Source organism: Astatotilapia calliptera, chromosome 11 (assembly GCF_964374335.1).
Source record: "Astatotilapia calliptera chromosome 11, fAstCal68.1, whole genome shotgun sequence".
In the NCBI taxonomy this organism is placed as follows: Eukaryota; Metazoa; Chordata; class Actinopteri; order Cichliformes; family Cichlidae; genus Astatotilapia; species Astatotilapia calliptera.
Genome location: NC_137432.1, coordinates 37,557,524 through 37,582,694, shown reverse-complemented (window position 1 = coordinate 37,582,694; position 25,171 = coordinate 37,557,524). Strand labels below are relative to the sequence as shown.

At 42.2% G+C, this 25,171-nt stretch overlaps 1 protein-coding gene across 2 annotated transcripts; it reads right to left on the bottom strand.

The window, feature by feature from the left end:
- Positions 1-8,761: 8,761 nt before the first annotated feature.
- LOC113032533 (putative C-type lectin domain family 20 member A) lies at positions 8,762-14,962 on the bottom strand. 2 transcript variants are annotated; one of them, XM_080308596.1, is made up of 6 exons: positions 14,738-14,962; positions 14,409-14,462; positions 13,088-13,444; positions 12,676-13,002; positions 9,851-9,948; positions 8,762-9,460 (listed from the first exon to the last, which is right to left on the bottom strand). In XM_080308596.1, exons 2-6 carry the CDS (start codon positions 14,443-14,445, stop codon positions 9,320-9,322), a joined length of 960 nt encoding a protein of 319 aa, XP_080164722.1. In that variant the 5' UTR covers positions 14,446-14,462; positions 14,738-14,962; the 3' UTR covers positions 8,762-9,319. The 2 variants fall into 2 exon arrangements, with proteins under 2 accessions (XP_080164722.1, XP_026041288.2); XM_026185503.2 differs by lacking the exon at positions 14,738-14,962 and having other exon boundaries at positions 14,409-14,718.
- Positions 14,963-25,171: the final 10,209 nt, after the last annotated feature.

Below are 25,171 nucleotides of genomic sequence, written 5' to 3'. Positions count from 1 at the left end.
AGCCAGATCAACCTGTGACACACTTTTTTTTTTTATGAACTTTATTTAGAACAATAACAATGGCCATCTCAAAGAGACAAGCGACATATTAAATCAATCAGAACAGAATCACATCTCCTATACAATATTGAACACAATGAAATCGACAATAACTGAAAGTAAACATACATACACACACACATATATATACATATATATGCATATACACATGCATACATACACATCCATATTCACACATCTACATAATAATAATATAAAAAGATGAATAACCAATACAAAACTAAATAACAATAAAAAAAGAATGAAAAACAAGGAATAGAAATAAAGAAGACAATGGGGATCATAAAATCTCTAAAAGTGAGGTTCCATAAACAAGACTCATAACTTAAATAAGGGGCTAAGAAAAATCAAACTCTTCTAAAAATCTATGCAATTTGATTGCTTGGAACTTATTTATTAGCTTAAGAGATTTACGGAACAGGGAGAGGTCGTTTTTAAGAGCAGGCCATGAAGGGGGGGATTTAGCATATCGGCATTTATGTATGTAATACTTTGTTATAATAATGAGATTGTTAATTAAAAACTCACTATTTTTGTCCTTTAGGATTACTCCAATTTGAATATTTTGAAAAGACCAAAAATCAATATATCCATACTGGGACAATATTAGGACATGGAGAGATTTCCATAAATTCTGGATTGTCACACATCCATAGAACATGTGCTCTGTTGTTTCCGAAGTTGTTTTACAAATATAACAGTTGTCTAACACAAATTTAAATCTGTCTCTCATAAATTCATTGGAGGGGTAAATATTTTTGTAGTTCTAAAATGGACTTCTTTAAATTTGCACGCTTCGTGGTCCCATATATCCCACAATTCATAGCGCGGCAGTGGGTGTGGATAATTTTGCCGCAAAATACGGCAGAAGGGAGCGGCCGAAGAGGGGTTTTTTTTTTTTTTCCAAACTTTATTGAAATCATAAAGCGAACAGTCAGTCATTCCAGTTCAGTTTGTACAGTAGACATACAAGGCAAATAAGAGTAACAATATAGAGTACAATGAAATAAGAAGGATAAATAAATAAAGGAGAAAAAAAAGGGGGGGGGGGGAATGTGACAGACTTCATAACAACTTTGTACTTGAAAGTTGTGACAGCTCATTCCTTAAACATTTCTGAATGAACTTCAATCAATGATAAACCTTTTTTATTGGAAGTTAATTTAAGAGAGTTTAAGTAATATTCAATTTCAATCAAAAACAAATTAAATGATGGGGTTGAGTTTTGAAATTTACATTTATGTATGTGGAATTTCCCTAATAAGACGGAGCGGCCGAAGAGTGAACTGTCAGAAGTACTGAATATGACGTCAGTTATTTATGTGCGAATGTTTAATAATTAAAGTCAGTCATATATCCACAAACACAAAGAGCTGAAAGTCAGTGATATGTGTGTGTATATATGTATATATATATATATATCCATCCATCCATCCATCCATCCATCCATCCATCCATCCATCTATCTTCATCCGCTTTATCCGAGGCCGGGTCGCGGGGGCAGCAGCCTAAGCAAAGAGGCCCAGACCTCCCTCTCCCCAGCCACCTCCTCCAGCTTATCCGGGGGAATACCAAGGCGTTCCCAGGCCAGCCGAGAGATATAATCTCTCCAGCGTGTCCTGGGTCTGCCCCGGGGCCTCCTCCCGGTGGGACATGCCTGGAACACCTCACCCAGGAGGCGCCCAGGGGGCATCCTTGTCAGATGCGTGAACCACCTCAGCTGGCTCCTTTCGATGTGGAGCAGCAGCTGCTCTACTCTGAGCCCCTCCCGGATGGCCGAACTTCTCACCCTATCTCTAAGGGAGAGGCCAGCCACCCTTCGGAGGAAGCTCATTTCTGCCGCTTGTATCCGCGATCTCGTTCTTTCGGTCACTACCCACAGCTCGTGGCCATAGGTGAGGGTAGGGACGTAGATCGACCGGTAAATTGAGAGCTTCGCTTTTACACTCAGCTCCCTCTTCACCACGACGGACCGGTGCAGCGTCCGCATTACTGCAGCTGCAGCCCCAATCCGTCTGTCGATCTCCGGCTCCCTTCTCCCATCACTCGCGAACAAGACCCCGAGATACTTGAACTCCTCCACTTGGGGCAGGAACTCATCCCCGACCCGGAGTGGGCACTCCACCCTTTTCCGGCTGAGAACCATGGCCTCAGATTTGGAGGTGCTGATCCTCATTCCTGCTGCTTCACACTCGGCTGCAAACCGTTCCAGTGCGTGTCCTACTAATGTATGAAGATAAAAAGCCAACAACGAGAAAGCTTTTGAAGTTGCTTACTGCCTCTCCCACCACTCAAGCAGAGAAGCAGAGCTTCAGATTTCTGCACCAGTACATCAGAGGACTTGAAGATACAGGGCTCAGAAGGATGTTCAGGTTCTTACTGGGTCAGATGTCATCTGTGTTGACAAGGTTGAGGTACTGTTCACGCCTGTGGATGGACTGGCACGACAACCTGTGGCACACACATGCGGCCCTCTTCTGGAACTACCATGGACATACACGTCCTACCCAGAACTACGAAATGAACTGGACAATGTTTTGGCTGCTAAAAGCTCTTATGAGTTCAGCATAGCTTGATTAAAGTCCATCATGTTTAAACCAAAGAATGAAAGGTTTGCACTAACAATGACTGGCTATGAAGCTCTAAAGTTTGTTAAACCCACAAACAGGGAACACATCAATGTATAAAAAAAGAAAGAGCTTAAATTTCAGGGAAGTGTTTTATTAGTAACTATTACTAACTATTATTACTAACTAAGAATTACTAACTATTATTAGTAATTCTTGGAGATAGCTGAAGTTTCTCCTCTCTTGACAGCGACACCGTTGACGGATTTTAAAGCTGAATGTGAGGACTGCCCTGACCCTTCTCTGCTGCGACAGGTTATCCGCTCAGGCTGGCCTAAGGTGAAAAGGTCTCTCCCACCTGAGATACAGCCGTATTTCCTGTTGCGACATGAACTTGCTGTGGAATCACCGTTGGTTTTCCGGGGGACACGTCTGGTGGTCCCAAGGTCCCTGCGAGAAAAGGTGATATGCCTCGCACACGAAGGTCACCAGGGCATAGTTCGCACAAAGCAGCTCTTCAGAGAGCTTTACTGGTGGCCATGCATGGATACTCAAGTCCATGCGATTCTGTCATCGTGCTCAGTCTGTCAATCGTGTGACAAAACGGCCAAAACTGCTCCTGCTCCCCTACAGCCGGTTCCGTTTCCAGATGGTCCCTTTCAGCATGTGGCCGTTGACATTGTTGGACCTTTTGACCGTGGGTCGCAGGACTGCAGGTTTGCTATCACGCTGGTCGATTACTTCAGCAAATGGCCAGAAGTAGCCTTTACTTCATCAGCTACTACAGACACTGTTATTAGGTTCTTGTCTTCAGTTTTTGCACGGGAGGGAAACCCTTGTGAGCTTACGACAGATAATGGACCACAATTCACTTCATCTGCCTTTGAAAGGGGCATCAAGCACATTAGAACAAGTGTGTATCACCCTCAAGCGAACGGGTGTGTTGAAAGATTCAACAGAGTACTGAAGGACTGTGTTCAGGCTGCACAGGTGTCCCAGAAGCCGTGGAAGCCCGCGGTAACAGAGATGCTACAGAATTACCGTGCTACAGCTCATGCAACAACTGGAGCAGCTCCGTTTCAGCTTCTCAGAGGGAGACCAATGAGAACAAAGCTAAATGTCCTGCCATTTCCCAAAGACACAGGACAGTATGACCAATGCAGGCCAGAGTCTTTCACCAGCAACGTAGGAATAAACGCTACACTGATGCTAAGAGGGGGGCAAAACCTCCCCAGCTTGTGGTCGGTGACAGGGTGCGGATACGTAAGCCTTTCCGAGTGGGGAAGGGAGAGAGACAGTTCACTGATCCACTGCCAGTGCAGCAACAGACTGGACTGAGCACCTTCATCTTGAGTGATGGAAAGCGATGGAATGCAGCCCGTCTCTCACTCTGCTGCGCAGAGAATGCTGAGCCGTTGCAGGCTGGTGAAGAGGTTGAAAACAACACAAGAGAAACTCCTAAAAGACCTTCTGTTCCTAACAGACCAAGACAGTTACCAGCTTGGACCAAGGATTATGTAATGAAATGAGTTTTAAAAAAAAAGTGGGAAAATAACACGCTTGAGCTGTTGGATGCTAATGTTAAGTTCCATACTGCTAGTTCTGAGGTCCAAGTATAATAGATGATTGATTTACTATGATTTATTTGTGAAGTTTTGTGACTTAAGGTTGTTCAGTTACTACAGTAACCTTAACTGTACAAGTATTCATTATAAAGGACGATTTAGGCACCATAACAAGATGGGTATGTTAAGATCACAGGTATTGTTCAAACACCCAGTAGTGTTATAGGTGAAATAGGTTCAGCAAGCAGTATTGAAATGCTGTCTGGTTGCGAAGTTTACTACTGATAATGTTATGTGCAAATAGTAATGTTACCATGCTAAGTAAGTAATACTGAGGTAGTAGAATTCTGTGAGAATGAGGAGAGATGTTATGTTTACATACACTGCTAAGATGGTGAAGGGTTGCTTTACAGGGGGACTGAATATGAACATATACTCAGTTACCAGTAGGGGGCTCTGTGACTAATAGTGATAGAAGGATAGAAGAAGAGAAGTGTATTGTGATATGTTTTGGATGGCGAACTATTGCTGAATACACGTTCCATGATAAACCAAGCCCGTCTCCGTTCTTCTGTCGAAACACCACATGAAGGACCACTGTACACAGCCTCTTAATGTGACCAATATCTTTTTACAAAAGACGCAGGTGACCATTTTTAGTATTTAAAAAGTTTGCCAGTGCTTTTCAGCTGAACTAGCATGCTAGCGCTAAGTTATCAAGTATTAGTCTAAATATCAACTGGTGCTAGTGATGTTTTGGTCTCGAAAAAAGTAGCCTAGATGTTAAACTTACCGTGCAAACTTTCAGATGAACCACAGATCGCATATTTGTGATTTGTCCTAAAAACGTCCTTGGTAAAAGCTCGACGTTTTCTGTTCTCTCTCCACTCCGCAGACTGTGCACGCTGCTGGTTCGTTAGCTGTAGCCGTGAACCAGCAGCTCTTCTCCCGCTCCTCCCGCCCTCATCCAATCAGAGACGAGCTACAGATGCACATTCAAAATTAGGCGCACTCAGTGTTATGGCAAATGCAGACGGACCCAGGGAACAGAACGCACGGAGGCAGAGTTGCGGTGAAGACAGTTTATTTACAGTGATGGGGAGGTTTTACAAGGACAAAGTATGTACAATAGCGTATGAATGTGGACGCGGAGCCAGGACGTGCAGGTGACGGAAACACACACAGGTACACAGGTGCACTCGATCTAAAAAAATGATAACCGATAACCGAGAAAAGCTTAAAGTAGACTTTACAGAGAGCTTACTTGGTACTGTTTATTGCCAAAACCTCCAGACGAGGCGAAATCCTGGGGAGGAAACAAAACTTCTTACAGTCACCAGAAATAATCCAACGGCTCCAGCAGGCAGGGGCAGAATTACAGACTCTCCAAAAACGTCAATACTCGGACACTAGTCTTCTGTCAGGTAGCTCCTAAAGAACACTTCTGAAGAATGCAGCTGATGAGTAACAGGTGTGCCAGGTTCAGTGACTCACTGCCCCGCCTACCTATACAAAAAGGGAGGCACCAAAAACACATACAGACAAAAACACCATATAAGCAGAACCCAACTCCTAACAGTGCAGGCTACAGTAGCTACAGCTCTGTGGAGAGGAGGCACCATAGACATCCTATGGAAGGCACTGTTAGGTTGTTTAGCCTGTGATATGATACATTGCTGACCTAACCCAAAAACAGTAGTCTAGTCTAAGTATCACATTACAATTAAAAGAAACATAAAGAATATCAGGATTACGACTGAACAGAAGTTTTACCTAAGATATCGATAATAATAATTTCTTATAGGTTACTGTACAATAGGCTGCAAATAAGCCTGAATAATTAAAAAATGTCATTATAATTGTATATTTTTGTATAGCATAAAAATAGAGAAGTAACCTCTCAGGTTCACAATGATATTTTCTGTGAATACATTTTTATTAGCCGTATACCTGAATTTGCATAATTTCATGAATCATGAAATCATGTTAAAGGCCTACAGTATAAACTTGTAAAGTGACTTACATATAATTCGTGTATTTTAAAAACAACTGACTAAAACTATAGTTTTTACAATATTTGCATGTCAAATTAACATAATTGTTTTGTTAGAATATTAAAGTATTTCACTGTTTTTGTTCCCAATATTTGTAGTTTTAACAAATAAATTTGATTATAATCACACATTGATGTTGTAAATGTAACAAAAACATTCTGTTTAATAGTTTACAAAAATTCGATGTGATTGAAACAGGAAAAATATGTTTTGGGGTTTACTATACATTTCTGTAGGGATTTTACATGGTTTATATGTCAATTTCACTGCCATTTGTTACAGTGCAGAATCTGTAAACACATCAGCCATGTCCATGTCAGGGCAGCGACTGCTGAAAACTCATTTTATAGATGAGCTTTAATCTGTTTCCTGTTGTTTTTGGCTTTTGTTCCTCTAATGTGTGTGTGTGTGTGTGTGTGCAGCAGTGAATGCACCGCTGTGTGGACAGGTACTCTGGTCTTGATGTGGAGTTTTATCAGACTGTGAAACACTTTGTGTTTTAAAACAGAAAATATTTGATCTGAATTTATTTTGAAAATCACCGTCACACAGCCGTCTCGTCGCTTTCACAGATTTTTCTGTGAACAGATGAGCAGCAGAAGTTTTCAGCATTTTACATTCAGATGTTTCACAAACTGTTGGATTGTCTGTCTGGGATTTCATAGCCAGTCATGTGACTGCTGTCCCGCCAATCAGCTTCACTGTATGTGAGACTCTTATTGTTTAGCATTAAACTTCATGTTGTCTCAGCCTTTATGATGTGTGTTACTGGCAGAGGTGTGGACTCGAGTCACATGACTTGGACTCGAGTCAGACTCGAGTCATTAATTTTATGACTTTAGACTTGACTTGAAAAAATGTTCTAAGACTTGTGACTTGACTTGGACTTTTACACCAATGACTTGGGACTTGAATTGGACTTGAACCGGTTTACTTGAAAAGACTTGATATTTTACCCCAAATATAAAATTTAACATGCATATTATATAGAGATTGAAAATGTGACGTCATTCACGGGTAGAACCGCAAAGGATTCTGGGAACTCGTGGCAAGCGGTACTAGCGCACGCAGGCTTTCAATTGAAATCAGTTATACAGCGATAAAAAGAAACACAAAAATGTCAAGAAGCTGTTGTATTATTAACTGCAATAGCCGGCCGCATGACAGCCACGAGAAGCTGACGGGTAAAGAGATCGGTTGTTATCGGATTACGTCGTTGAAGAGAAATTGTTCAAGCCATGTTTCCGAAGTAACAAAGACGCGACGGATGGCCTGGATCGCAGCCATTCAAAGATCAAATATAACGTCCCAGAACCCTCCAGCTCACAGGTTAGTCTGCTCCAAGCATTTACACGAAGGTCAGTGTTTTTTAGTAGTTAATACGTCATTTTCATAACATAATTGGTGATATAGGTTACAAGCAAGTCTGGCGCTGAACAGAAATTGTTGCGCTATGCTCCTTTGTTTATTGTGCATAAATAGTGAATTGTCCTGACACAATTTTGCGTTTCGCCTCTGTTATTATGGTACATTGACAAAAACATATACTTTTATTCACAGGATAAAACAGTTGTTTTGTATCACTAATTGCCCAGTGCGATTACAGCATACAATATTATTGTCACTGCTACATTTCTGTGATGCTACCAGAAATTATTTCCACTACTAATTAATTACCGTTGAGCTCAAAGGTCCTATTAATAAACGGTTAACGAATGTGTATTTATGACGACGATTTGTGAGACTGGTAAACTTATGATACGTACGATGGTCTTTCGTTCTACACGGTGCATTTCAAGGTCCTGCACCCATCCGTCGGTAAACTGTACCTGGGCTTGTTGCAGTGACCTGAAGTTACTAAACTTCATGAGTGTATGCACTCACAAGAACCGTATGATTATAAATATGCATATAAATATGCTAAGATGAGATAGCTGACTTCATCTAACTAGCAAATGTTGTCCAGGCTACGTTGGTGATGCAGTTCTTTTTAATGTGTATGATATTTTTGTCATGCGATTTTAAAGCCGGTCCTACAACCGCATCCAAGAATAACATGCAGCTTATCTCAGAACTGTCGGTGAAAATTATTCTTGGAGCTAGGTTTAATTGAGCTGCATTTTAAAGAGGTGCAATTTCACAATTTGTGTATATTTTCTAAGTTCACTATTTTGTCATGTGTTGAGAAAAACACAGATTTAAAAATTACATGGTCTAATATTTACATTTAGCATAACTGCAACATACTTTTTTCTTTTTTTTTTTTTAATGACTCGAAAGGACTTGAAATTCAAAATTTCAGACTTGTGACTTGACTCGGACTTTTACACCAGTGACTTGAGACTCGACTCTGACTTGCCTGACATTACTTGAGACTTGACTTGAGACTTGAGGATAAAGACTTGAGACTTACTTGAGACTTGCAAAACAATGACTTGGTCCCACCTCTGGTTACTGGCATCAAATTCAAAATAAGAGCATAAAAATGAAGCAACTGAAAGTTCTGACAGGACAATAAAATATCAATAGACTTTATTGAATAGAGTTTACAATGAAGATGGATGCAGAGCCATGACTGTAGTTTACAGAATCAAACAGCAGCAGAGACATTTCTGAGACAGAAAAATGTATATTTAATATGATAATAGAGAGCATAAATGCGCGATTCACTGACATATACGGCATATCTACTGTTATATTGCTGGGTGCTCATTTGAACTATAAAGTATGAAGTCAAAAAGCTCAGACATCAGGCTGCTCTGAACACTCAGTTTCACCTTTTTCTCCTCTTGAACTTTCATATGTAGAGACAGGATATCATGAACATTTATATCTGAGACACAGAAGGTCCGCCCACCCGCTCACCTGCAAACTTTAGCTTCACCAATCAGAAGAGACAAAGAGGCATAAAACAGCTCATCAGACACTCTGATCTGAGCTTAGGATAAAGAAGGATGATTTCCAACTGTCAGTCATGCAAAGCTACGCTGTTACAGTCCAGCAGTCAGAGTACAGAGATGGAAATAAGTTGAATTACACAGCAGATCATCTGAGGAACATCAGCCAATAACGTTCAGACTAAACCGCCACAGTCTTCCTTCTCACTGTAAGCGGCTGTCTCCTCCTCTCTGTGGAAAACCTTCCCATCAGGCTGCGTCCTCCACCTCAGCTTCACCTCCTCAGTGACTCCTTGCTCCACCAGCTTCTCCCTCACCTGAAACACAGTTTTCACACATTAACAGAAGCTCCTCATTAATCAGCCGTTGTTTCTGTAGTGAGCAGAAAACGTTGTTGGTGCTGTTTCTGGGGGAAATGAACTAAATGAACTGGCTGGGGATGAAACTGAAGTCTGGAATTAGGCCTCATTGCCTGTCATTGGTTCACGTCGTCTCCTCACAGTAATCTGAAATTAAGTGACTTCTTCAAGTTACCAGTTAAAAAGGTTAAATAATACAAATGGATGGGATTGCATTACACGAGCCCCGTATCTCTGCAGCTGTGTGCTGTCACGTGTCCCTGAACCTGCACAGACTCACTGCTCTCTATCATTTCACAGTAGTTATAGCGGTCTGTTCCTTGTATCGGGGCCCGTGTGACCTCTGACCTGCTGCAGGATGGATTCTTGCACTGTGGGGTCGTTCAGGTCTGCAGATCCCGCCCTCAGCTGAACCTTCACTGACCTCGAGGCTGAAGGTTTGACATCTGCAGAGAAAGAAAAGGGCCATTCAATTCAATTCAATTTTATTTATACATCACTAAATCCCAACAACAGTCGCCTCAAGGCGCTTTATACTGTGCGGTAGACCCTATAGTAATACATATAGAGAAAAAACCAAGCAATCAAATGACCCCCTATGAATAAGCACTTTGGCGACAGTCAGAAGGAAAAACTTTTTCCCTTTTAACAGGAAGAAACCTCCAGCAGAACTCAGAGCTCAGGGAGGGGCGCAAATGGAAGAACGCAGTCTTACATATTTGTTTAATATGTGCATTGAAGGACATGTCCTGGTCAAAAATGACTCCAAGGTTCCTCACAGTGTTACTGGAGGCCATGGTAATGCCATCCAGAGTAAGAATCTGCTTAGATACCATATTTCTAGGCTTTTCAGGGCCGAGTACAATAACCTCAGTTTGATCTGAATTAAGAAGCAGAAAGTTAGCGGCCATCCAGGTCTTTATGTCTTTAAGACATTCCTGCAGTTTAACTCATTGGTGTGTGTTATCTGGCTTCATGCACAGATAGAGCTGGGTGTCATCTGCATAGCAGTGTAAATGTATGCTATGTCTTCTAATGATGCTGCCTAAGGGAAGCATGTATAATGTAAAAGTGCTATATAAATAAAATTGATTTGATACTTTACTTAGGCAATCAAATTAAGATAGATTTTATGTTGTTGGTTTTAAAGAACTGGATGGATATTTTAATGTATTTTTTATTTCTATTTTTCAAGAGTTGGAGAAGTGCCCTTTTTTCATAACTTGGCCTACCCTTTTTAGTTTTGTTAATATTGGCAATAGTGAGAAGTACTATGGTTGGATTCAAATGTATTTAACATAGGGCATCTAATTAAGGTAAATGTCATGTTTTTAGTTGGTAGAATCTGATGAGCAATATTTTATTTTATTATTTTTTATTTTGTTTTTCAGTTTTCCTCCTGAGTGATTGCCACCTTAACGTGGTCAGGGGGTTTGTGTGCCTCAGTGACACTAAGATCTAGACCTGCAGAAGCTGAGCCTTCAGGGGGGACACCCAAGTTGGTCAGGTTTTAGGGTAGAGGTTTGACAAAGTGCAATCCAATTACATGACAAAAACAGTTATTCAGAGCACCCCACATTCGCCTCAGCTGCCACCATGTGCCCCCTTTACATTTCTGTCTGCTCCCTCATATATGCCTGTCTAGAACCAGCCCAGCACACCACCCCCTCGGCCTGTGCTTCGAGATTTCTGGTAGTTAGAATGACTCGGGGGTGTTGATTCATTTAAACTAACATAATCATCCTGCTGCAACCAGGTTTCTGTAAGGCATAGTAGATCAATTTGTTGATCAATTATTAAGTCATGTACTAACAGAGACTTGGAGGAGAGAGACCTAATATTTAATAATCCACATTTCACTGTTTTACTCTTTGGTTCAGATGTGGATACTGTATTGTTCTTTCTTTGTAATTGTTTATGTTTAAGTTGTTTGTTTCTGGTTTTTAGTTTGTTTTTTGTCTGTTTGGGAGCTGACACAGTCTCTATGGAGATGGGTTTTTGGGGGGGTAGCAGGAGGAGAGAAGCTGCAGAGAGGCGTGTAAGACTGCAACTCTGCTTCCTGGTCCCAACTCTGGATAGTCATATTTTGGGGGGTTTAATAAATTTGTCCATATTTCTAGAAATGAGAGCTGCTCCATCCAAAGTGGGATGGATGCCGTCTCTCCTAACAAGACCAGGTTTCCTCCAGAAGGTTTGCCAATTATCTATGAAGCCCACATCGTTTCTGGGACACCACTCAGACAGCCAGCAATTTAAGGAGAACATGCGGCTAAACATGTCACTCCTGGTCTGATTGGGGAGGGGACCAGAGAAAACTACAGAGTCCCACATTGTTTTGGCAAAGTTGCACACCGATTCAATATTGATTTTAGTGACCTCTGATTGGCGTAACCGGGTGTCATTACTGCCGACGTGAATTATGATCTTACTGAATTTACGTTTACCCTTAGCCAGGAGTTTTAAATTTCCTTCAATGTCGCCTGCTCTGGCCCCTGCCGGTGTCTCTAGCTTCACATGTCTGAGAACAGAATCACCAATTACCAGAGTTTGACCCCCGGCGGGTGTGTCGCCGAGTGGGGAAAAACGGTTAGACACATGAACGGGTTGGTGGTGTACCTGGGGCTTCTGTTTAGGACTATGCTTCCTCCTCACCGTGACCCAGCTGCCCTCTTTCCCCAGCTGCTTGGGGTCTGCCGGGGAACAGCTAGCGGGGCCTACGCTATCTTCGGCTGCACCAGCTACAGGGGCCTGGCTAGCTACGGGTGAATGAAGGGTGCGAAGCCGAGTCTCCAATTCAGTAATCCTGGCCTCCAGAGCTGCAAATATGCTACATTTGTTACAAATATCATTACTGCTAAAGGAGTAACTAAACATCTGACACAATGAGCAAGAAAGTGCAGGAGGGACAGGTGAAGTAGCCATGGTGCACGTGAAGATTATACTATGAAAACAGAAGTTATCTAAAGGTTTTTAATTAAATTGCTACGCAGATAAGCTACTCAACTACTACTTCCTGTTCCTGTGTTGAAACAGGAACAGGAAGTGATACTCTACCGCAGACAGAGCAAACACTAAATGACAGCGCCACCCAAAGCATCGGCAGTGCTGTGCCAAGAGTGTCCGGATGAGCCCAGGAGGACCAGACTGTGCAGAAACACAGAGGACAGACTCACCTCTGGAGCAGAGGAAGGGGCGTTGGTCATCACAGTTATGACTGTTGAAGGAGCCTGTTGATCCGACTATTGTGGCACAGTTTACGCTGTCATCAGGCTGCCCGGGCCCCCACGGCAGGTTGGAGGCTGTGCTCGAGTTTGACCACGTCCAGTATTTTCTGTACAGTCCAATCCAGGCTTGATAATAAGATGGCAACATAGAAGCGACCTGGCTGTTGTCCTGCGTGTTGGTGATGGTGCTCAGGTCTGTGTACGTCTGTCTGCAGTGAGACTGAGCATCAGACCAGGTCATTGAGTTCTTCACCTGGATGTGTTTGTTAGTCGCAACTGAAACAAAAGATCAGACGGATTCAAACCTGCAGCTAAAATGTTCAGTTTGTCAAACCCTGGTACCAAAGTCTGAAACACTCACCGTCATAGCAGACAAAGTAATAAGTAGCTGAGCACGGTCTTGTGGACCATGATCCATCACTAGATATTGTAACACACTCATCAGTCCCTGGCTGTCCCGGTGACCACATGTTAAACCAGGATGACTGAACTGGACCGAGGCGAGACCATTTCCAGCCTTTGGAGAGTCCAATCCACGCCTCGGTGCTCCCCGCCCTTTTCTGGGCTTCCTGGATGAGAGCTGAGCTGTTAACGATGGCGAGGTCAATGTACTCATCTCTGCAGTATTGCTGAGCATCGTTCCAGGACTTCTGCAGGTCAACCAGGTGGAGCTGTCTGACTAACTGATCAGACTGAAGATGGCAGACCATCACGTAACCTGAGAGGACACGAGTCAGTCAGCGCGGTCACAGACTCACCTCAGCTCGACTATTTTAGTCATCAGGAGAATAAATTCTTTACATGCTACCACAACGCAAACTTTTTGTTGACATCTTTAAAGACGTGAATATATGTTAATATATGTGTCCTTCAAAGGATGTGTAACTCGTGTACTGGTTAAAAGCTGTTTTACGGTGCCTGTGGACACCTACACACTGGTTTCCTGCTCCAGGGCGAAACTCTCACATCAGCTTAAAAAGCTGCTTTAACAGTGCTAAGTTTGTTTTTCACTCTGGCCTTATTGCACATGTATTTGGACGATTTTTCCTCTTCAGTGTGCACAATGAAGGAAAACGACGTGTTAGTGGTCGAGGCTCAAAGCTGAACAACACGTGCACTAGGGCTGGGCCATATTATACCGTTCACGGTAATACCGGTACAATGTTAGGCAACAATAAGAAAATGAAATATCGTGATAAATATTTTTGGTCATATCGCCCTGCTCTAACGTGCACACGGACGTGGTAAAAGCAGTCAGGATCTTTTTCAGCGAGCTGACGGGTTTGCAGCGTTTCAGGCTTTCAGTCAGATTTCTACACAGAAAATAAAATCAAGACGTGTTTTTCTCAGCAGTGCACACAAACAGCCACGTTCATGCACTGACTCTTCCCTCCTTTCTTTCTTTACTCTTTTACTTCACTTTATACAAACTCTTACAAACTACCGACCATTAGACTGTCAATCAAACTTCTAACTGGACCCAAAGAAACCTTTAGAAGTTTAGTTGACATGACAAAGGTCTTTGGAGATTGTACGAGTGTTTCTGTGACTGCTTGAAGCTCGTTTACAGACACCTTTAAAATAATCCCTATGGAGCAGTTCACTTTGTGCTTTCTTTGATTTTCTGACATCAAAAGTTTTATTCAAACTGTAAATGAGGCGACTGAGATGAGTTCACAGACCTGAGAGCAGCAGCAGGATCAGTCCACACCTCTTCATGACTGAGAGCTGAAAAACTGTGAAGACGTCCTCATGAATCTCATCTGCAGCTGCTCGTTCATTATTAATCATAACACTTAAAGCAGCATCAACAAAGAGGCAGCTGTCTCTGTCATTCACTCCATTTCTATCTAATCTAATCATTCAAACAAAACTATCAAACATATTCAACATTTGAAACGTTCAACTTTAAAAATGTTGTCTTCCTTCAATTATCATCATTTTGTTTATTAGAATACCAGACAATGAATGTGTGAGATTATCAAATAAACCAAACATATGCAGAACATACCCGACACGATGAGACGTCTGTGCAGCTGTGACACAGTCAGAACTCTTCATCTGATATAAATGTCATCCTCGCTCCTCCTCCCACGTCCATCAGAGACTTTGTAAAAGTGGTTTTTTAGAAAGCAGCCCAGTGTTCATTACAGTGCATTTGTTTAAAGATGCTCAGAGTCGTTTAACTGAAGATGACTTATTCAAAGTTATTACAGATGCAAACAGACTGACGTCTGCCCGACCACTTCAGTCTTATTTGAATAATGTTGTCATTATTAGAATTGGGAGAAAAGAGCGTTCAAGCTCGACTCCTCCAAACAAATCAGTGATGATGACGACACAACCCGACACATTTCACATGTCAGTTCCAATCATAGAGAACAAACAGTTTTTATTTTGTTCTTTGTTTGTTTGGCTTCAGCGTCTTTTTAATGATGTTACAGTTTTAGTGCATCTCCTCTAAAAGTGCAAAACGTGCTTTGAGAGTCTCACACAGCACCACTCCCAAAGATGGAGGCTCAGTCACAGACAAATAAAATGCACTGATTTTAAAGTCACCACTAAATTTCACTGAAAGAAGAAGCCAGACCTGCCCTGGATCATGAAAAAGGTGCAGTTTGAGCACTGTGGGTCCTTTTAGTCATCAGCTACAGGCTAAGCTGCTGGTTTGCTGACGCTGAACAAAGATCTGGTTTCCAGGAATTACTGAGTTCGATCCTTTATTTCTACTGGTCACGCTCAGTCAGGTTAAATGAGCGCAGCTAATGAGCTGCAGAGGTAGCAGAATCAAAATGCTTTATTAATACCAGAGGAAATAATGTGGTCACAGTTCCTCCAATACAATCAATAAATAAAATATAATATGCTACAAAGTTACAAAATATAATAAAGTAGCTCCGATATATAGCTTTATTCTAAATATCCCAGTTTGTTACACAAAATTTAATATAGATAGTTAAATTAAGGCGCCCCTCAACAGATTTGGCATGAAAAGAAGGGAAGTAACATGGGGAGTCCACCTTAACTTTATTCACTGTAGTGTCTCAGTGCTCGTGATGCAGGGGCAGTGTAAACGGAGGATGGATGGAGGGGGGTGGGTGCTCCACCTTGGATATGACGATGATGATTACACTCCTGCTCACTCAGTGGAATTTTTCTGCTGCTGGGCCCAAACTCATCCTTTCCTTTTACTGAGCTCACAGGTGAAACAGGCTCTTCCTCGCTCCACGCTTCTGTGTAAATGCATGTAGCCCCGCCCCTTCCAAGGTCACATGATGTTGCTCACTTCCTGAGTGAAAATACAAGATTTTTTACACTTGGCAAGTAATTTGGAGGCAGAATAAGGAAGCTGTATAAGTATTTAATCTTGTCTGTAGACTGTATACTACAAAGTTCAACACAGCCAGACTTTCTTTGAGTCAGCTGCCTCAACAAAGTCTTAAAGAGATAATAAAGACAGCGGTTATCAACTTTCTCTGTTGAGATTGGCTTTTTAACCCTGTGAGGTCATCATCACTGATGACCCTGAACCTAACTGTCCCAAACCCTGTGTTGTGGTTAGTGTCAGACGCAGAGTCAGTATAATAAAGATAGCCATGGACGACTTTCAGGACATGCTTACTAATCTACAGCCTAATAAATCAAATGAATATTTCCAGAAACTGATCACAGGTGACCCCTCACATCCTGCCCAACAATTCTTTGACCCGCTGCCCTCTGGTCAGCACCCCAGCTCAATCAGGTCCCACACACCTCCCCCCACACCCCACCCTGACCACCCACCCACAAATCAGAGCCATGGTCTGGGTAACCCTCATCACTCAGGACGCTCACACACAGACTCAGTTTGCACTACTTCAAAGCACTTTGCAACCTGTTCTTCCAAATTGTTTATTTCTGCACAGTTGTTGTCGAGCACCCACAATTTCGTTGTACATGTTCAGCGACAATAAAAAGCTATTTTGTTTAATTCTATTTAATGTGAGGAGCAGGATTTTTCAATTCAGTTCAATTCAATTCAATTTTATTCATATAGCGCCAAATCACAACAAAAGTCGCCTCAAGGCGCTTCATAGATACAGAGAAAAACCCAACAATTATATGACCCCCTATGAGCAGCACTTTGGCGACAGTGGGAAGGAAAAACTCCCTTTTAACAGGAAGAAACCTCCGGCAGAACCAGGCTCAGGGAGGGGCGGGGCCATCTGCTGTGATTGGTTGGGGTGAGAGAAGGAAGACAGGATAAAGACATGCTGTGGAAGAGAGACAGAGGTTAATAACAGATATGATTCAATGCAGAGAGGTCTGTTAACACATAGTGAGTGAGAAAGGTGACTGGAAAGGAAAAACTCAATGCATCATGGGAATCCCCCGGCAGCCTACGTCTATTGCAGCATAACTAAGAGAGGATTCAGGGTCACCTGGTCCAGCCCTAACTATATGCTTTAGCAAAAAGGAAAGTTTGAAGCCTAATCTTGAAAGTAGAGATAGTGTCTGTCTCCTGAATCCAAACTGGAAGCTGGTTCCACAGAAGAGGGGCCTGAAAACTGAAGGCTCTGCCTCCCATTCTACTTTTAAATACTCTAGGAACAACAAGTAGGCCTGCAGAGGTACGAGAATTCATGAACACATAACTCCAATTTTAGCCAAATTACATTGGCTCCCTGTTAAATATCGTATAGATTTTAAAATTCTTTTGTTCACTTTTAATATTTTGAATAATTTAGCGCCCAGTTATCTTTCTGATTTACTCCATTCATACAATCCCAACAGGGCACTTAGATCATCCAACCACAGGCTCCTAGCACAACCTAGGACTCGAATGAAGTCGAGAGGCGACCGGGCCTTTGCATCCGTGGCACCCAGACTCTGGAATAACCTCCCCGTTCATATTCGCACTGCCGAGTCTATCCAGTCTTTTAAATTACGTCTTAAAACTTATTTTTTTACTTTGGCTTTTGACTCTGTCTAGTTGGCTGTTTTAGCTTGTTGCGTTGTTACCTATTGTTTGTTGTCCTCTTCTATTGTTTGTTTTAACTGTCTCGTGTTTTTATTGACTGTGAAGCACTATGGTCAACACTGTTGTTTTTAATATGTGCTATATAAATAAATTTTGATTTGATTTGATTTGATTTGATTTGCAGAGTGAGAGCGAAGTGCTCTAATAGGGTGATATGGTACTACAAGGTCATTAAGATAAGATGGGGCCTGATTATTTAAGACCTTGTATGTGAGGAGCAGGATTTTGAATTCTGGATTTAACAGGAAGCCAAAACAGGAGAAATCTGCTCTCTTTCTAGTCCCTGTCAGGACTCTTGCTGCAGCATTTTGGATCAGCTGAAGGCTTTTCAGGGAGTTTTTTGGACTTCCTTGAACCATGCCACCCTCTTCCCAGGAGGAAGGGCAACAAACTGGCTATTATATTAAGATTTGTAAATTGAAAGCACAAGAACACGCTGCTGAAACAAGGAAGAAAATTAAAAGGATCTAATGTCTTTATCAATGAACATCTAACCAAACACAATGCTGAAATAGCCACAAAAGCACGACACCTTAAGAAGCTGGGAACATTTCAAAGCACTTGGACGACAAACTGTAAAATATTCATTAAACTAAACGGATCACCAGAGGAAGCCAAAGTTCTGACCATTAAAAACATGGCGGAGGAGGAGTTGGTTCTTTGTGTCTGGGGGTGGGCGTCCAGGTACACACCGGCTCACTCCTTGGCGGCCGCTTATCGGGGCCTGGAGCCTGGGGCTCGCTCGGGCCACTTCGGAGGTGGGGTGCCCACGGCCTCTCGGCCTGGGGCTCGGTCACTCAGGCACGGCTGGCTGCCGGCGGAGCTCACAGGCGCGTCACTGCAACTCCCCCTGGCTTCTGCTCCGCGGCTGCTGAGTGAGCCCTCATCTGGGACTCTCCTCAGCTCTTTCTGGGACAGTGGCGCGGCTGCCCCTCTGTTGGTCTTCCTTGGTCTCTTGTGTTTTGGGGCCTCTGGATGTCTGGAGTTTTGATCTCCTCCATACCTGCTTCACGCCCTGGAGGACGGGGCTGTGGCCCCCCCACACCCTCTAGCAGATCATTACATGAAGGAACCTTTTAAAAAAAACAAGCGCGTCCATGCTCACAGGTGTACACACGGGTGATCACACACACAAACTACACCCTTTTTGGCTCCTACCTCAAAGCACACTGTGTTCTGTTGATCTTATGTGCTGCACAATAATGTTTAACATTTAGTATTTACTGTCATATTCCCATATATCATTGTGATGTTGTTTATTCTATTACTCTTGTTCTCTTCTGCTTGCTTTCTTTTTTCTTTCTCAACAGGTGAAATTAAAAAAGTATCTACTGTTATCTACTGTTAGCTACTTTATTGTGATGGTGTTGTTTTTATTATGTTGCTCTTTGTTGTTTGTTTTCTCTTCTGGTTTTTTTCTCCATACAGGTGATCCAGGTGTTTTGTTTGCTTTTCTGTTTTTTTCTTCCCCCCTTCTCACCGTCTCTTCTCCCCTCCTCTGTTTTTCTTTCTCTCCCTCTCTTTCTTTCATTCTTTCTCCCTGTCCTATCCCCCAGTCATGTCTGTCCCGTTTGTAGCAACTGAAAATAAAATAAATTCATAATTATAATAAAGGTCAATCAAATGGACCAATATGGCAAGGCCATGATGATCCACCTGGTAAAGTAAATCCGCTTGGCATCTTTCTTGGCCTTCAGACAACAATTCTGATGGCTAAAGATCTGGGACAGGCAAAAAAAACATGGCAGATCTCGAAAAATATCAGTGAGCAACACGATCTGGATGACAAACAAGGTAACAGACAACCACACACTCACTTATGACACACACTGGAAGGAAGAACTCAGATACATCTGGAAGAAACAGCTGCATCAGTCAGACAGTTGCAGAATATGATCAAATGGAACTGAAAACATTTAACTTTATGGATCACAATACACAGACCCAGACAACAACTTCTTCTCATCTATCAATAACAGCTGCTGTTACTATACAAATGAAGACTACAATCAGAGGATTCAAACTGAGAATAAACGATCAATTATCCACTTTAACTGTAGAAGTCTCTATGCTAATTTTAATCATATCAAAGAATATCTTAACCAGTTTTCACATCCATTTAGTGTCATTGCCTTATCAGAAACTTGGATCAATATGGAAAAAGGAACAGACTTTGAACTGGAGGGTTATGAATTCACATTTATAACCAGGCGAAACAAAGGAGGAGGAGGAGTGGCCTTGTATGTGGACAAATCTTGAAATTCAATGTGGTGGATAAGATGATGATGGTGATCGATAATGTACTGGAATGTACTACAGTTGAAATTTGTAAACAAAAAACAAAAAAACAAACAAGATATGATACAAACCACTGCAGCACAGTACCTGTAACACCTACAGCTGCTCTAATCGCTCTAATAGGATATTATGGTCGACAGTATGGAACGCTGCACTGAGGTCTAGCAGGACAAGCACAGACATGAGTCCACTGTCAGAGGCCATAAGAAGATCATTTGTAACCTTCACTAAAGCTGTTTCTGTGCTGTGATGAGCTCTGAAACCTGACTGAAACAAAAGATGCCAACGTGATGATTACTACAGAGAATTGTAACAATCAAGAAGCAGGAAAAAAATAAATTCTTAATATTAAATATTTGTAATATAAAAACTGCCAAATCAGTACAATTAGAAGTTAGATGTAAAACGTGTCTTCAGTCGGTCAGCACAGATCATTTTAGATGAAGAGTTGAATCTGAACACTCTTTTATCAGAGTTATAATATAATTACAGCTTTACTCAAATAACCACAAAGTGGTGAGGCAGAGAGACTGTGCTGTATCCATGCAAACACGCGAAATGCTTCTGCTTTAGATTCAAATGAAGATGCCAAGATTTCCGTCTGTACTGACAAATGATGATAAGATTCAAAAGCTTTTAATACAACTTCATTTTAATGGAGTAAAACTGAAGAGAGAAGTAAAATAAATCAACTGACCCAACGTCCTGCTCACAGTTTCTATCTTCCATCTCTTTGATTTAACAGCTTCACACTTCAGTCACAGCCTGTTCTGATCGGCGAGTCGTTTGCATCTGAAATGAGTGTGAATAAGTCAACTTCAGATTTATATGCCTGTTTTTGCATTCAGAAACGACTCCATAAATCTTTTAACCAAATAGACTTTAATGAACACTTCTATATGTCTAAGAACATGTGCCGGGTTTTTACATAGTTATTGATGACTTTCTGAGAGAGGAGGAAGAGGAGGGAGGGACAGATGTATATTTAGAGGGACAGTCTGGGTGTCTCGTGGACAAACACGCTGACCCCATCTCCTCACTGCAGGTACGTTCTGAGATTCTCTTTTGTCTCATATTCATGTGAAGTGATGAGTAATAATTCATGTTGATGGAAGAATCATTCAGTCTGTAATATCTGTACATTGGCTTCATTGGGCCACATTGGTTCTTCAAGTCTGGTTTGAGTGATTTAACAGGAATTTAACACTGTTTCAAGTTCATGACAGAGCTGTTGCTGTCAGCCGGTGGGATAGGTCAGTGTCACTGTGGAACTGTAGACTAGAAGGTCCCATCTATCATTAATCGTCCCAATTTGGAGAACAAACAGGAGTAATGCCAGGGTTGATTTAAGGCCTGTGATTATCCTCCTTCCTGTATCACAGGAATGTGATGCTAAACACATGAAAATAATGTCTTCAGACTCCCACAAAGGAACACGCTGACAGTTTACAGTGAGAAATAACTCAGTAACAATAAAGAAGTGTCCCTCTATGCTGATGACGTTTTGTGTCCATGATGAAATGGTTGCAGAAGAAGTGCTTACAGTCTCCGAGCTGTCCGTCATGAAGTGTGGTGAAGCGCTCCTCCTGCTGCTCTCAGGTCAGCAAACATGTCTCACTCTCACACATTTAGTTACAAGGATATGTGGCGACCTGTCGGCCTCAAACCACAATAAACTGAAACTGTGTGCTACGAGGTGAGAGTGTGATTATCAAGCTTAAAGTCAGTTTCTTGTTTTCATCTTTTCACCTGCTAGATCACCATAGCAACTGATGATAAACACATAACTTGGTCTGGAGCAGGTTATGTGTGGCGTCTCTGTGTAAAGTGCCACGTTTTACTGATTCTTTTATTTACAGCCTGATTTCAGTGTATCTCACCAACATGACTGAATGAAGCTGTGACGTTATGCCATCACAAACAGCTGGTGTTGTATTGCCACTGGAATTTATATAGATTCAGTTAGTGATGCAGAAATTGCATAAATGTTTTGAGGTTTACTCTGTTGCTGGAACTGCAGCTAATGTTCAGTTCAGTTTTATTTATACAGCACCACATCACAGCAACAGTTGGTTAAAGACTCTACAGTAACACAGAGAAACCCCAACAATCAGATGATCCCTGTGAGCAAGCGCTTTGGTGACAGTGGGAAGAAAAAACTCCCTCCAGTATAACCAGGAAGGTATACTGGAGCTAATTTTACTTTGATCTGGAGAAATTTTATTTTCACGACTTCTTTATTCAACTGCAGAAGAGTGGAATACCTGAACAGACATAAAATAATTAATTGCCAAAAATATCAAACTTTGTGTGGTTGATTGCCTGTGGACCACTTTGGTTTTTCAGATGTTAATAAATCAAAACGATTCACAGTTATCAGTGGAGACGAGCAGAGTTTGTTGAGTCAAAGCGATAAACGGAAGTTTTCCTGGCACAGAATAATCGGTGACGTTTTGGGTGGCGTGTGTTTTTGCAGTCAGGGCTGTCTCTTGTGTCGTCTCTCAGGTTATGTGGTCGTTTGCCAGTTTCAGTCTGGTCAGTGCGACAGACAGTTCCACTTCGTCACTCAGTCAAAGACCTGGACCGAAGCTCAGCTTTACTGCAGAGAGAAGTACACCGATCTCGCCACCTTCACCAGCAAAGACGAAACTATGGCGGCTCAACGGCTGGTGGGGAGTCAAAAATTCTGGATCGGACTCTTCAGGGTCTGGAAGTGGTCTTATACTGGAACAGGTAAATCAACCTTCACAAACTGGGGCACAGGCGAGCCTGGTGTGGGGAAGTGTGTGACGGTATCTGCATTGGGATTCTGGTCGACCAGAGACTGTTCAGAAGAGAAGCACTTCATCTGTTACAGCGGTGAGTGGCATCGGCACCTAAAAGCACCACGACGAAGGAACAATAGTCTCTCAGATAGATAGATATATTTATATATTTATATTATTATGTACAACTAAAACACATTTAGTCGAAGAAAAGATATCATGATCAGCATTTCTTAAAAATATCAGTTTGTAGTTTAAAAAAGGCGAATGTTGTTGGTGAACATTTCCAGCCTGTGCTCTGACTCTGTCTGCTCGTTTCTCTTCCAGGTGATGCTGGCCGTTACATCCTGGTGCAGGACTCGAGGAGCTTTCATGGCGCTCGGTCCTACTGCAGGGACAGGTACACAGACCTGAGCACCGTCAACAGTGTGGTGAACAACACGGAGATCGTGACTCTGCTGGCGTCACACATATATGATAGTTATTCAGTGAATGGAAATAGATGGCTGATTCCCTCTTTGTCACTTGCCTGGATTGGTTTGAGCAACAGCTGGGAGTGGTCCGATGGCAGCGACGTCCAGCTCCTGCCTCTGACTTTGCAATCAGGAGATGGGGACTGTGTGATGGTGGACCAATCATCATCATCGTTGCTTTTCCAGCCATGCGATAATACCCACCCCTTCCTCTGCTACCAGGGTGAGTCTGTGCTCACTGTTACTGCAGAGCCTGATCCTCCAGGTCTGATCGGCTTGTTGTTTCTCTGCAGATGTCCAAACTCCAGTGTTGCAGCGCAGGGTGAAGGTTCAGCTGAGAGGGGGCTCTGCAGACCTGAACGACCCCGCAGTGCAAGAGTCCATCCTGCAGCAGGTCAGAGGACACACGACACCCTGTTCCTGCTGCAGAGCTGCAGCAGAGCCCCACCAAACTGCAGCCTCTTGCATCTTTAAACTAAAAAACCAGAGGATCATTTGGTGGCATTTTCCTCTTGTCTGCATGTCCTCAGTCAGCAAGAAAGAAAATAGTCAATGACAACAGTGTTGTCATGAATTCAAGAATTTAAGAATGAAAGTTCAGTGATCCTGGTATTTTCAGACTCCTCGGTGATTGTGCTGGTTATAAATCAGTCACTGTGTCTTCATCAGGTTTCAAACACTTGTTGATTTTACACACTGTCACAATGTGTGCAAACTGTGTTTCAGGTGAGGGAGAAGCTGGCGGAGCAAGGAGTCACTGAGGAGGTGAGGCTGAGGTGGAGGACGCAGCCTGATGGGAAGGTTTTCCACAGAGAGGAGGAGACAGCCGCTTACTGTGAGAAGGAAGACTGTGGGTCGGTTTAGTCTGCACACCAGGAAGTGACATCATCTGTGTATTCATTATTACTGGCTGATGTTTTAATGATAAATCGATTACGTCTTTTAATCTTTAGAAGTTATCTGACTGACAAATATCAGTAGCTAGCTCCTAAATTATTGTGTATATTAGGGTTAGTAATCGAGTATATGTATGTGTAATGTTTGAAAAGTAATTACTCTGTAGATTAGTGTTGCTGGACCTCTAATCACGACTCTCCTGAGCAGGGTGACGCTCTGCTTTGAGGGTCCTGCTGTGGTGTCAGGAAACAGGTGCAAATGATTTTCTTTTTAATAACTATGATTTTTCTTCTTCAGCTGTTTTTCTCAATGCATGAAATTTGTAATTTTCATCTTATTTTATGAACTAAATAAAAGAACAACTTTACACGCCTCTACTTTTTCACAACTTACGGGTTATGATGGCAAACAGGGCGCCAATAAAACTAATTTGAATACATTTCATGATTTTGATTATTCTACTTTGATTCTTCAGTTAAATCAGAGCTCAGATTGTCAGACACACCTTAAAAGCCTGTGGTGCACAGCCTCTTAAAATAAATCAGTCAAATTTAAAATCAAACTGTTAAGTCAAATTGTTGAATGTTGTCATTGTGTTTCTTAAATTTGTAAAGTCTTAGTTTAAGCAGCAGGATCAAGACATTCCTTTGATCCTGACCACCTCAGCCTCTCTGTGCTGGGGGAGGTTTTATTGCAGATACATCCTGTCTGACAGATCTGCTTCTTGTGTTGTAAGCTTCCTGCTTTTATGACCCTTTTGGTGAGCAGGAGGTCACACAAACACACCCCCATCACACACATAGACACACATAGACACACACACACAGTGCCTTGTCTTAGAACCATTGGGGGGTTTTATGGTGGGAGGTGTTGTGTTGTATTGTGTAAACTGTAATAAATGCGACACAGCTCTGACTCTCTGTCGGTCTGACTGCTGAACAGAAACCTGTCCCCGCTTCAATAAATGATGAATTTATTTAACTTAAAGAGGA

Coding starts and splice junctions, on each gene's coding strand:
- LOC113032533 (XM_026185503.2), bottom strand. CDS start 14,589: ATGATTAGATTAGATAGAAATGGAGTGAATGACAGAGACAGCTGCCTC. Junction 13,445..14,408: donor GATCCTGCTGCTGCTCTCAG/GTCTGTGAACTC, acceptor GTGTCCTCTCAG/GTTACGTGATGGTCTGCCAT. Junction 9,949..12,675: donor CCCCTTCCTCTGCTCCAGAG/GTGAGTCTGTCC, acceptor CTTTCTCTGCAG/ATGTCAAACCTTCAGCCTCG.